Here is a 13,650-nt window from a genome sequence, read left to right as displayed (position 1 = left end):
AGCTATGGCGGAGGACTTTACTCCGGACTGGGTTTAGAGCAGCAAAGAGACGGAGAATCCGGTCTTGCACATTCCCCTGATTGTGACGCGTTGCAGGGCAGCTCTTTTATTTCATCCATTTAAAAACATATCACCATGGGGTTGGTTCACGAAGCAGGTTTCACTTTCAGGATTTTTTCAAGTTAACCGGATAGAATTAACCAGATAACTGAGATCAGGCAAGCTCAGGTTTCTTAACTTCTGAGGGCTGGGACATACAATGTGTAACTGCATACTGTCTGCTCTGTGTTGTGCACCTGTGCCTACTCTGTGTGTGTGTGTCTGTGCCACGTGATGTTTTCTGCATCATGTGAATCTACTGCGATCGCTTCTATCCCTACTAGTCAGTTTGTGACTGTGTTCACTATGAGAGTGTGTACATTTTTGTCAATATGTACCTTTGTCAAAAGGTGAAAACCCCTGTATTGGTGTAACTTGGTTCCTGCTGTAAACACCCTCTTCTTGTTGTTTTGCAGCGAAGTGTAAGAGGAGGTCAATGCCTTTATGCTCCACTGGAGGTATGTTTGGTACAGTGCACTTCCTTTTAACAGTCTTCACTGTTCGTGCTTGTGTGTGCAGGGCAGGGGCATGGGCAAGGAGACAGACTGAAAGGGATTGGCAGTATGGGAGGAAGAGCAGAGCTAAGGCATGTCCCAGCAGCTATGGCGGAGGACTTTACTGGGTTTAGGGCAGCAAAGAGACGGAGAATCTGGTCTTGCACGTTCCCCTGATTGTGACGCGTTGCAGGGCAGCTGTTTTATTTCATCCATTTAAAAACATATCACCATGGGGCTGGTTCACGAAGCAGGTTTCACTTTCAGGATTTCAGGATTTTCTCAAGTTATCCGGATAGAATTAACCCGATAACTGCAATCGGGTGAACTCCGTTTCACGTGGGCAAACTCAGGTTTCTAAACTGCTGCACGGCGGTAGACGGGAGAGTCGAGCACCGAGCCCTTCGTTCACGGCAGATCAAAGGTGTTGATCCGCACTGATCCAGAGAGCGAAGGATCATTTTCTTTCTTGCTTTTCAGCAATGGCACCTTGGCATTCAGCTGGGCGAATCACCCCATCACCTGCTCCCAGTCGATTCTCACTGATGAGATGATAGTGCTTATGGAATGGTTGTGTGTCTGTGTATCACAATCGGTCATGTGTGATCCCAGTAATGTAAAAAACATTTGATCGATATCCAGAATAAGCATCCTTTACTTTTCTAAAAAAATATTTCCTCTGAAGCTCTGTATATACCATCTGTAACACAGGACTTTAGTGTTTAACTAGTTAGTTAACGGGATTTAATCATCCTCAGGAATGATTAATTGCTTTTTTTCCCCCCTGGGTGTGTCTGTATGCTGTCCTGTGGGGGTGGGAGGAGGATCAGAGGCCCGCAGTACCCGGTACTGGTTCTGATTCATGGTTCTGGTAGAGCCCTGCGTGTGTCAGTGTGACTTTCCTGTGCAGCGAGCTTGTTCCAGAGCTTTAACTGAGGGACTGACTGGGACACCAGGGGAAACTCCACTTGTAATGCTGTCTTATTGTTTTGCAGGTGCTCAAATTATCGATTCTTCAGGTACCTTTTTTTATTTATTTTTTTTTATGTCCTGTCCGCATTTCACACGTCATTTAACGTTTCTGATTTTGCATGCTTATCTTTTGGAGTTCAGCAAAAGGAACGTCATTCTTAACTTAGGTACAGTATATGAGTGTCTTTCACTTTTTAGTTTAATTGGCTTCTGGGTAAATTGGCCCTGGTGTGAGTGTGGGTTTCCTGCGGTGGACTGGTGTCCCGTCCAGGGTGTACCCCAACTTGTGCCTGTTGTATGCTGGGATAGGCTCCAGCTCAGCCACAGCCCTGAACTGGGTGAAATGGTGAGACGAGTAAAAAGCAGGACTCCAGGCTGCTAATGAAATGATTACAAACCCTTGCATATTTGACATATTTGAAGTAGCTGTAAATCCATACCAGTGCTTTCTCAAAGTATTTCAAAATACATTCCAGTATTCAACTGCAGTAACATTTCCTTAATAGTGTTTTTTTGTGCATTTTTGGTTGAAATATGTTAAATATGTATTGAGCCAGGTGTGGGTGGACCAAAGGTGGGCATCAAAGGTTCATTTTCTTTCCTGATTTTTCCACCAGACTTGACATTCAGCAGGTTAAATCGCCTCATCACCTGTTCCCAAGCAACTCCTAGTAACGAGGGATAACATGTCATTTGTCTGGATCACGAGCAGTCATGAATGATTATGTGAAAGCTTCTAGCCAGAGCTTTAACTAAGGGAATGGCAGAAACACCAGGTGAAATTCCAGTCGTAATGTCTTGTCTTCTTGTTTTTCTGCAGATCACCATTTTTCAAAAGGTACAGTACCTTTTTATGGTTTATTTGTCAGTGTTCTGTCCGCAATGTACACACCATTTTATGTTTTTGATTTAGCAAGACTCTGGGAGATGTGGATGAAGTGTAGATTAAATAAAGAGCTTCATTCTAAAGTTACAGTAGGTGTAATGATGTTTTTTACAAGTAAATAGCAGGACTCCAGGCTATGACTAAAATGATCACAGATACTTCTAAAAAAACATATTTGAAGTCCAGTAGTTGTGAATACACGCCAGTACTTCCCTAATACATTCTAATATGCTACTGCAGTTATTTTCTTATTAGAATTTTCTTTATTCTGTTTTGTATTTGAAATGCAGTAAATGTGTTTTTCACCCAGGTGTGAATGACACAATAGGTGTGTCATTACAAGTGACAAAAAAAAAACTCCTTTTCTTTCCTGATTTTCATCAGGCTTGACATTCAACAAGTTAAACCGCCTCATCCACTGTTCTCAAGCAACTCTCGCTAATGAGCCGATTGAGTGATAAAGAAGGTCATGTCTCTGTGAATCATGATCGGTCCTGAATGATCCAGATAATGTGAAAAGCATTTAAAATAGGCGTATGTTCTATCCAAATGTTTTCAGTGATGAAGCTCCTGTAATACAGGAATTTAGCTTGTTTTATCTACCCCCGCGCCCGATGAAGTGCTTTACTTTTGTTTTGATTTCTTTTTTTAAACAAATGTTAGCATGACGTGCAGCAGTCTTTGAGAGTTGTATATACAGATCTGTTTTACAGTTGCGTGAAATGAGTCAAGAACCCTGCATTACACTGCTTTCCCCTCATTGAGATGAAAGTCACATGCTGGCCTGTTGTACCTGGAGTCCAGGAGCTCACTGTGCTCCTTAGCTGGGCCAGATGGGTGTAGAGGCTCTTCCACTGACGCTGGGGGGAATCTGCATGTGGCCCTGCGCAAGTCCACCCCAGACCAAACAGGAGATCGTTCTCACGGATGAGCTTCCTCTTACATGAAATAGATGTACAGTGTCTCTGTGTGCTTTTCTGTCAAGGAGGGCTCTCCGGCCCCAGTCCTGGTTCTGGTAGAGCCCTGTGCCCTGTGTGTGTCAGTGTGACTTTCCTGTGTGATCCCAGTAACATAAAAAACATTTGATCGATGTCCAGAATAAGCATCCTGTATTTTTCTAAAAAATATTTCCTTTGAAGCTCTGTATATACCATCTGTAACACAGGACTTTAATGTTTAACTAGTTAATTAACGGGATTTAATCATCCACAGGAATGATTAATTGCTTTTTTCTCCACTGGGCGTGTCTGTATGCTGTCCTGTGGGGCGGGGGGAGGGGGATCAGAGGCCCGCAGTACCCGGTACTGGTTCTGATTCATGGTTCTGGTAGAGCCCTGCGTGTGTCAGTGTGACTTTCCTGTGCAGCGAGCTTGTTCCACAGCTTTAACTGAGGGACTGACTGGGACACCAGGGGAAACTCCACTTGTAATGCTGTCTTGTCCTGTTGGTCTACAGGGGTTCTGCGCTCTGAACATGCAGGTACAGTACCACTTTATTGTTGTTTCCTTCATGTTCTGTCCACAATGCACACATCGTTTCCCGTTTCCGATGTAGCTGAACTCTTGGGAGTTGAATGTGAATGAATGAAGAAATTGCAAAGTGTAATCCTCTGAAATGATGTACTACATCCATGCTGACTCCACATCCAGCCTGGATCTGCGGCTGGGGGGGGGGGGGTGTTTATTCAGGATTTGGATCTGTTAATTCTAGACCAGAGGGCGTATTAAATTAGGGGTCTTCTTGACAAGGGGTCCTGCAGAGAAGTCCTACCTCGGTCGCTCCCAACCAGTGCGATGTTGATGGCTGGGTGATTTTCTTTGAGTCCGTTGAGCTGGTGTTAAGATCACTGAAGAGCCTGTTGGTTTACCTCTGTCTAGTCAGCACACGGCCAGCACTGTGGGGTTTTAACAGTTATGCGCTTTGCCAGATTAGTCCTGCAGGAAGAAATGGCTTATAAAAAGTGCGTCTTTTGCTCTGTTTCAGAGAGGTCTGGCAGGTCATCATTTAATATCTTTCATTCAAAATCTAGGCAGCGTGGCACCCCACCAGGTAAGTTCTCATTTTGCTCCACAGGTTCCAAACAATCACCTAGGCAGCTGATGAATCCATTGTATTTTTCTTCATTTTAAACACTTTCTTGAAATCCTGTGTAATAAATTGCTTACACTTATGTAGCGCTTTTCTGGACACTCCACCCAAAGCGCTTTACAGGTAATCCGGACTCCCCAGCCAGTTCAGCTGTATCACCCTGCAGCTCCCGGCTGGCAGCCCCACTGGAGCTCAGCAGGTGTGAGCCTGGCCAGTACCTGGATGGGAGACTCCTGGGAAAGCGGAGGCTGCTGCTGGAAGAGGTGTTAGTGGGGCCAGCAGGGGGCGCTCACCCTGCAGTCTTTGTGGGTCCTGATGCCCCAGTATAGTGAGGGGGACACTGCACTGTAAACAGGCGCCGTCCCTCGGATGAGACGTAAAACCGAGGTCCTGACTCTCTGTGGTCATTAAAAATCCCAGGGTGTTTCTCGAAGAGTAGGGGTGTTACCCCGGCGTCCTGGCCAAATTTCCTCCTGGCCTTTACCAGTCATGGCCTCCTAATAATCCCCATCTCTGAACTGGCTTCATCACTCTGCTCTCCTCCCCACTGAGAGCTGGTGTGTGGGGAGAGGACTGGAGCATCATCCAGGTGGGGCTGCACACTGGTGGGGGTGGAGGGGGATCCCCATGACCTGTAAAGAGCTCTGAGTGGAGTGTCCAGAAAAGCGCTCTAGAAGTGTGAGAAATCATTATAACAGGAGGAGTTTTCAATTAAGTCATTTGGAGATCAGAATATCCTTCAGCCCTCAAGGATCAATTGTTTACACAAGTGTTCTAATAAATTAAATAAATAACAGGTGATTTAGGATAACCTGTAAGAACAATTGTACTGAGACTCGTAGAAAAAAAGACACACTCAGAACTAAAGCTTTAAAGCCATCTCTCTCATTATCTCTGAATGCGCTCAATGACAATATATGTTGTGCTTGTTTTAGGGTAGGCACTGGCGGAACATTAGGGTGAAACTGTAGGTTACCAAGATTGTTCTCAACAAAATGGCAATAGGCTCCATCTACAGTTATCTTCCACAGGTATGTGGAAGGATTTTCCACACGCCTAAGTTGGTGAATCACTTTATCTGTAAGCCTGTGCCCATGCTGTTAAATTAAGGAACACTGATTTTAAAAAAAACTCTTTAAACTGCACCAGACGTATGCTGTTGTATTTTAACTGGGAGAAACTGCCGTGTATTAATAATGCTGATGTGATATTGGCTGTGACTGGGGGAAGGCCCAGTTGTGCCGGCAGTGAAGTGTGTTGGGGGGTGTAGAGAGGGTCTCACGCGCTTGTTGCTCGTCTCTCCTCAGCCCCCGAGCCGCAGGAGGACCCCCTGCTGAAGCTCATCTCCCTTCAGAAGGCGAACGGCTCCTGGGATCTGGACGAGGCTCTGTTGGCGGTTTTGGGGAAGAAGAAGAAGGAGGTGGCCAGCAAGATGCCTGGAAAGGTGGCCAGTTCTTTTATTTCTGTCATGTGCGTCAGGCTCCACTGGCTGCGATATTGGGATCCTAATCTCCATTAACCACAGCGGCTGGGAGGTTGCCGGTTCGTATCCCATAGCCGGCAGAGGAATCCTACTCCGTTGGGCCCCTGAGCGAGGCCCTTAACCCCAGCTGCTCCAGGGGCGCCGTATATATGGCTGATGCTGCGCTCTGACCCCAAGCTTCTCTCTCCCCGTCTGTGTGTCCCATGGAGAGCAAGCTGGGGTCTGCAAAAAGGCAAATTCTTAATGCAAGAAATTGTATATGGCCAACAAAGTGGTCTTATATCTTGCTTACTACCCAGTATAGTAAGTAATGTAGTAATATTAGGTATAATTGATTAATGTAGGCTCATTGGTTACCTTTTTTCCGTTCTCTCTGTTACTGGCCCAACATGAGCCTACAGATGCAGCCATTCAAAGTGCGCGTTACAGACACGTACCGCAGGTGACGTCGCTCAGTATGACGCAAGATGACGCGGGGCACCGCAGTACGTGATTGGTTGACCGACAGGGGCACTCGTGGTCCGTTGGTCTGTCGTAGAAAGACAGTAAACGTCTTTGCTGTGCCCGTTGTAGGTATTGAATTTTACCACTGAAGGGAAATCTTAGTAGCTGAGCATAAAAAGAATAGGAGCATACTGTAACGCGTGTGAAGGTCATAAACGATATTAATTTTGGAACATAAACATACAGTGTATAGCTGGTCTTGGTACTTTAAAGAAAAAAATACACACCAGTATTCCATTTCTCCCTAAACATTTTAAGCTTCGAAGTCTTTAACTAACGCGATACCGGAGTCAACAAGCATACTTTTAGAATTTGATTAAAAGGGAATATAATATGGAATCGCGTATCTAAAGAATTTAATAATGGTATTCGTGTGCTGCGACAGGGCTGTGTAGGGCTGTTTCGCCTGCCTGTTCATGTGAGCTGTCTTGTAGACGTGACTACCAGCTGACAGGTTGTGTTTTCGAATCCAGCTGGTGCTGGTCTTTTCTTTTAACAAACATTTCTTCGAAAAAATAGAATAGCGATATTATGGACAATCAATTGACTTTTATATTTCAAAATATCGCAACATGATCGATATTTGCGATATTTTGAACATATCTTCCCTTCTGACAGCGGTGCCTGCTTCTATTGTGTGTGTGTGTGCAACAGAGTAAATTTTTAATAGCGTTTTAAGCGAATAGGTAATTAGATTGCTCGTAAACCTAATCGCTTTTTCTACATATACACAGCATGATTACTCTCTGAAAATGCTTTTCCTTTATTTTTAAAGTAGGCTCAGATTTCAACTATAGATCGTATTATTATAAACTTTCTTGGAAAAATGTATTTTATGTAAACCATGTTTGCTATTAATTCATTTAGGGCTAAAATACGTTCATTGTCTTCCAATCGAGTCGAGTTGACATTGGAAGCCTGCCACACCCGGACTGTTAAACCAACGCATTAGCACGTCAAAGCCCATTGAGGGTATTGAGCCAGTATTGGCTTTAGTATTCCCCCCCTCTCCCCTCAATTCAATTCAATTCAAGGTGTTTTATTTGCATGACAGATGGGTACAAGCAGTGTTGGGTATGTATATTGTAACGCTTACGGCAGACAGGCACTGTGTAACAGCCGGCGCACCAGAGCAGCGCACCGAGGGAGCGTCTGCATTTATAACTTGGTTTTTAAAATTAGTCAAGCAATATGAAGCATCTTCTTTTACTTTTGAGTCCCTTAAATACATTGAACACAGCTTTCTCACCACTTAAGATTGCTCTTGATACCATCCTTACACAAAGCAGAAGGGAGATTTTAGTGCCTGAGCATAAAAAGAATAGGAGCATACTGCAACGCGTGTGAAGTCCATAAACGATATTAATTTTGGAACTTAAACGTTCAGTATATGGCTGGTCTCGGTACTTTAAAGAAAACATACACACCAGTATTCCATTTCTCCCTAAACATTTTAAGCATCGAAGTCTTTAAGTAACGCGATACCGGAGTCAACAAGCATACTTTTAGAATTTGATTAAAAGGGAATATAATATGGAATCGCGTATCTCAAGAAATTAATATGCAATAACTGAGTCAAGGGACTCAGAGGATCCAAGGCTAGACTGAGTATAATAGGCTTCGGGCTTCTATTGTGACATCTACTGTAAATTACAGAAATGTTAAAAGTAACCAAAATAAAGTAACTAAAATGTGGTCTAAAATCACCCCTTTAGACACCCCTTTTACTTCACTGGTGTCAGATATGAAAGGCAATAGTCTCCCGTTCTGTCTGCTGTGTGTTGCAGCAGAGGGACTCCCTGCCGCTGAAAGGGGCAGAGTAACTTGCATGCCCTCTAGTACAGTTTACACATGCACGACTTTAAAAGCTAGCAAGACAGGTTTCGATTCACATTAGCTGGCGAGCCTTGTTAAAAAAACGAATGATAATGTAACATGCCACTGTTCATGAACAAAGTTATACTGAGATTTCCTAAGATACGCGATTAAAAAATAAATAAATAAAAATTTGAATCTCCTGCGGAGCACATTCCATAAGAATCAGTGGTTTTACAGTATATATCGCCTTTAAAGGTGGCTTCTCAAAACGCTTTACGGGATAAAAACAACCAGAACAGCAGCAACAACAATATTGTATTTCGTTGCACTTTGAAAACCAAGTAATAACTTAACTATACAGTACGTGCAAACGTTTCGTATGTTGCTGTCGTGAATGCCTGCGTACCCATAAGTATCTTATTTGCCTTGAGTCTGTCTACAGTATCTCTGTCCCACTACCCCCATCTCTCCCTCAATTCAATTCAAGGTGTTTTATTTGTTTGACAGATGGGTACAATTCTTGTTGGGAATGTATACTTTGATATTTACACCCGGCGCGGCACCGAGGGAGCGTCTGCATTTATAACTTGGTTTTTAAAATTAGTCACGCAATATGAAGCATCTTCTTTTACTTCTGAGTCCCTTAAATACATTGAACACAGCTTTCTCACCATCCTTACACAAAGCAGAAACTGTCCGATGACTCACAGTACAAGTGGAAAGATTACAGATTTTAATCGTCTTTAATTTTGTCTTTAATTTTGCCTGTGGAGTGTATCTTATTAAGCTCTAAATTGCATTTTGAGCGCGGTTTTTTACTTTTTTTTAATTGCATTTTGGGCGCGGACAGCACATACAAGGGTTAATGAACTGCGCCAAGAAATTTAAAATAGTATTCTTTAGGTGTGAGGGTAGGAGTGGACCGCAGCAGGCATAATCAGCAAACCAGGAAAACAAAGAACAGGACAGGTGAGATGTGTATCCAGAAAGCGAGTGATCAGAAAAAGGAAATGGAAAACGCAGAAAAAGAAAACGCTTTACAGGATAAAAACAATAACAACAGTAGTGGCTGGGCAAACGATTTTTTTTATCGAAATACAAATTGAGATACTGTACTGTATAATGATGTGCATGAACAAAGGTATACTGCAATTTTCCTTAGATACGCGATTAATGCTTCGTAGGAGGAGGCGGTCTTTTCCTCTTGTCTAACAGTTTGTCCACAAACAAAACATTCCTGTTAGACAAAAGGAATTGAAAAAAAAACAATTTTGTCAATGAAAACCGGTGTGTGTGTCTCTCCCTGCTGGATGTTCCTCTCACAAACTGCTGAATGAATAAAATAATTTTATTGAAAATGCGTTTGCGATTGTCTGGTATTTAATCTGGTCCCTTTTAACTGTTTTTCGATCTACTGTATTGCTTTGAGATGCCACTTTTAAAGGCGATATGTAAAATAAAGTTTTTTTTATTATTGTTATAGAGAAACATGATCAGATTTTCCCTGGTTCAGAAAAAAGATCTAAAGTGCTACACATAACTTTCTTAATTCGATGTATTTAAAGCAGTGAACTACTGTAGGTGTCACATAACATTCAGAAATACAATCACGTATTTGACAAATAAAAACGATTATAATCTAATCCTTCCACGTTTGATCCCAAAATCCCAAGAAATATAAATCTTGACGGGTAGAAAGCTATGCTGAAAGTTTATTAAGATGCTTAGAAGACAAAGATACTGTATCAATTTATGTTGCATTAGCCTGATTATGATTAAAAAACACATATAATTAAACACGCGTTTGCGATTTAAATCAGAACACGATTTAAATCAATATCGATTCCATATTATATTAGCAGAAAAGCTTAAAACTACCACTTTTTCACACGCTATTTCACATGCTAGTTAAATACTTCGATGCTTAAAATCGTTAGGGAGAAATGGAATACCGGTGTGTATTTTTCCTTTAAAGTGCCGAATCCTGGAATCTGACTGGCTGACACCCCTCTGAAGTGGTTCCATAAAATCTGGTATACGGAAAAGAAAGCGTTGATAAATACAAGTGTCTTTTAATACACTCTTTGCTGTGCTCTTGAGGATCCTTGTGATATTTTAAGCTCTAGTTGAATGATAAGTGTCGCATTTTAAATCATTTTCGTAGTTAGAAATTATGAAACGCCCTGTTAAAAGCAAGGAAGTTTTTATGCCTGTTGAAGTAAAACAAAATGCCTGACAAAGTATGGCTTGGACAGATTCCAAGTGCTTGTACAAATGTGCTAAAGAAATTATACTTTGAGTATACAGCTTGTCTAAAGTCATCCATTATTAATACTATTAGTAATATCTTCAGTAAAGGCTTTGATGCATAAATATTTATGATAAAGGTAGGCTGTGTACTTTTGTCCAACTGAGCAATCTTGCTTTCATAAAATATACCAACATTTTAATGACTGATGATTAACATGCTGTAATACACAGTTCAAAATTAAAGGCTCAAATGCTGTACATGAGAGGTTAAGCTCCCCCTGGCGGTTTTACAAGGCGACGCCGGATAGTTAACCACGTGACACCACGTTAACTGCGTCATACCGCGTGATACTGTGACACGCCCACCGGGGTATGCCGCGAAATACCTCACGCATTTTGAATGGCTGCATCTGTAGTTCTAGAATGACAGATAGTCATGTTCTGTCATTTTTGGCGTTCGTAGGCACTTTCACTCCGAAACGTGCAACAAGAGGGCTAAACGCCAATTGAGTGACGTCGACTGACATGATGCACCTTAAACTCTTCTAACGCTCAACCCCGTGATTGCTGGAGCGAGTCGAGCGACCATCACTCCGATCCTTCTGGTGTCCGGATCAGCCGCTAGACAGCGTGTGATTAGTGCTTTGGAGCACCTAGAGTCGAACGCAAGCCTTTTTCAGCTCGTTTCTTCCTGCTTGGTAATGACCCTGCTCTGTGCGCTTCCTCTCCAGGGCCTGGACAAGACTGCGTGGGCCACTCTGCTGGCTCTGCTCTGGCTGCACGGCTTCAAACTGGACTCCAGGGACGAGTGGCAGTTCGTGGCCCTGAAAGCTGTGTCCTGGATCAAAGCCCAGCCAGGTAGTTCCCGGACAGCTGGTCCTCCGGCCCCGAGCGCTGGCGGAGAGCCTGGCCCAGCACTCTGGGACACCGTCATTAGGAGAAGTCAGCAGCTCTGAGCTGGTTGACAAGGATGTCCCTTCTCTAACACTTCCTGCTGTAGTCTTATAGTTCAGGCCCTTCAGTGCAGATTTAACTGCTTGTACAGTTACTTTTTTACATTTTATTTTAGAAACTTTGTTGTGTAGAAATCTTAATTTGGCTTTGCTATGAAGAGTGCCCCATACTGTATATTCCTGCTTATTTTTGGTACTTTCTGTTCTTAGTTTTAAATGCAAGACATGTTTTTACTAACGTGTAAAGCATGAAATGATCGTTTTATTAGCTTTATGAAATCCCATCCACCTAAAAACAGTTTTTAGCTCCTCTTATTTCTGAGTTTAGCATTATACTTCAGTTCTTCACCTGGTCTTCATGGCTCGCTGTGATGTTCCTCCAGCCGATGGGCTGCACGCAGTACCGTTGCCTCTGTCTTGCTCCTTGTGTTTCAGGACTCGACTTGGCTCAGTGTGTTCAGGCTGGGGCCACCCTGCTGGGCTGCCAGGTGGATCCTCAGACCCTGGGGATGTGAGCGGCGACCCTGGAAACTCTCCCTCCCCCATCCAGAGGGTGTTGTGAAACACCCCCCCGCCCCCCTCTCTGTGCCTGCTTTAACCTCTCAGGGGAGCAGAATGGAGATGCTCTGATTCCTCTGCAGACGGCTGAAGAATACTGCCCTGGGTGTGCAGGGCAGTACGAAACTGTCATCACTGCTTGATGGTGTGTTTTCTGCTGTGTGTGTGTGTCTGGGGTGGAGCATCATGTGTTTGAAGTTCTTGTGCTTCATTGAAGAAACAGGCCTGTCCCCCTCCTGGATTTCCCCTGGTGGGGGCTGCACTCCGGGCTGGGGGGGGGGAAACGGGGCGGTTGTTGACAGACCTGGCCTGGTTAGGATTCGCTTCGTGCTGCGCTGGCTTTCCATCTCGCAGACATAAACGCCCCTGGGTTCGGAAATGACCTGCGATGTGAATATATGATCTATAGGAATATATTATGTAGCATTATATTCAGAGTATGTACCCCCATGCTGTCCGGATCAAGTGGCTCTCCTTGACGGGCGTTGTATCCAATAAAGCTTGAGGGGTTGTGGAAATACTTATTGCTGCTCTCTTATACTTCAAAGAGGACTGTGTTTCCGCTGCTGGTTTGCAGTTCCGGTCCGGGTTTTTCGGAGACAGAGCTGGAGTGCAGACAGGGAGGACCGCCAGAACGTTTTAAAAAAATAAATACAGATCTAACTGTGTAACTTTCATGCACTGGAGCTTTAACACAGGAGCATTCTGCAAAGCAATAACATTACATGTGTCTAGCTGCCAATCTGTGTATATGATCACACAGAGCAACATGAAAACCCATCATATTAGTATTTTCCTACAGTGGTCGGGATCTGAGTAATGGGAAGGTTGCGGGTTCAAATCCTGGGTGAGACACAGCTGCGGTACCATTGAGCAAGACACTTCCCTCAAATTCCTCCATTGAATTACCCCGCTGTATAAATGGGTGCAAATGGATATACTGCCAGTGTCAATCAAATAAACGGGTGGGAAGTGAAAGAAGTAGGGTCAGGGGCCGTGCGGTCCTCCCAGATTAAAAACCTGTCCCAGTGGGCAGGGCAGCTCCCAGCTGGGTACCTTGTGCTGGGACAGTCCTGGTGCACCCCTGCCAGATACTCACGGTAAACGGCACATCTGCTCTCCTGATCGCACCTGGGGCTGTACAGCCAAAAAGGAGAAGCTGCTCCAGCTCGGACTCCACATGAGGCAGGGAAAGAAGGAGCAGAAATGCTGCCTGTCAGCAGGGATGAGCAGACTGCCCGAGCCGTCGGGCACTTCCCGGAGAGGATGGCCGCCGCAGCCGGTACTTGAATCTTTTTCCCCTCGTGAGCTCCTAGTAATTCCCAGAGAGGGATCGTGTCTGCTCTGGTGCTGGTGGCGTCCTGTCCACGCCCGGGGCTGAGGGCCCGAGCCGGGAGCCGAGGGGCTGGGCTGTAGGGCTGGTGTGGCTCCGCAGAGTGACGCCCTGTCCTCGCCCGTGACTGAGGGGCCAAGTGGCCAGGCTGTAGGGCTGGTGTGGCTCCGCAGGGTGACGTCCTGTCCACGCCCGGGGCTGAGGGGCCGAGC

General features: G+C 44.4%; 1 protein-coding gene across 4 annotated transcripts in view; it reads left to right on the top strand.

Annotated features, from left to right (window-relative positions):
* Positions 1-12,623, top strand: part of LOC148816646 (von Willebrand factor A domain-containing protein 5A-like) — a 28,768-nt gene extending 16,145 nt beyond the window's left edge. For 2 of the 4 annotated variants that reach the window (XM_088939941.1, XM_088939942.1), the window contains exons 16-23: positions 516-557; positions 1,589-1,612; positions 2,386-2,403; positions 3,907-3,930; positions 4,435-4,500; positions 5,847-5,983; positions 11,326-11,452; positions 11,983-12,623. In XM_088939941.1, the coding sequence (XP_088796067.1) occupies positions 516-557; positions 1,589-1,612; positions 2,386-2,403; positions 3,907-3,930; positions 4,435-4,500; positions 5,847-5,983; positions 11,326-11,452; positions 11,983-12,062 (518 nt within the window). In that variant the 3' untranslated portion in view covers positions 12,063-12,623. Of the gene's footprint in view, positions 1-515; positions 558-1,588; positions 1,613-2,385; positions 2,404-3,816; positions 3,931-4,434; positions 4,501-5,846; positions 5,984-11,325; positions 11,453-11,982 lie in introns of all 4 variants that reach the window. The other 2 variants (XR_016094689.1, XR_016094690.1) reach the window with 2 other exon arrangements.
* The last annotated feature ends 1,027 nt before the right edge of the window (positions 12,624-13,650 follow it).

The sequence above is a fragment of the Atractosteus spatula genome, chromosome 22 (assembly GCF_055471065.1).
Source record: "Atractosteus spatula isolate fAtrSpa1 chromosome 22, fAtrSpa1.hap1, whole genome shotgun sequence".
Taxonomy (NCBI): domain Eukaryota; kingdom Metazoa; phylum Chordata; class Actinopteri; order Semionotiformes; family Lepisosteidae; genus Atractosteus; species Atractosteus spatula.
Note: the sequence above shows the minus strand (reverse complement) of the source record. Positions and strands in the feature narration are given on the sequence as shown.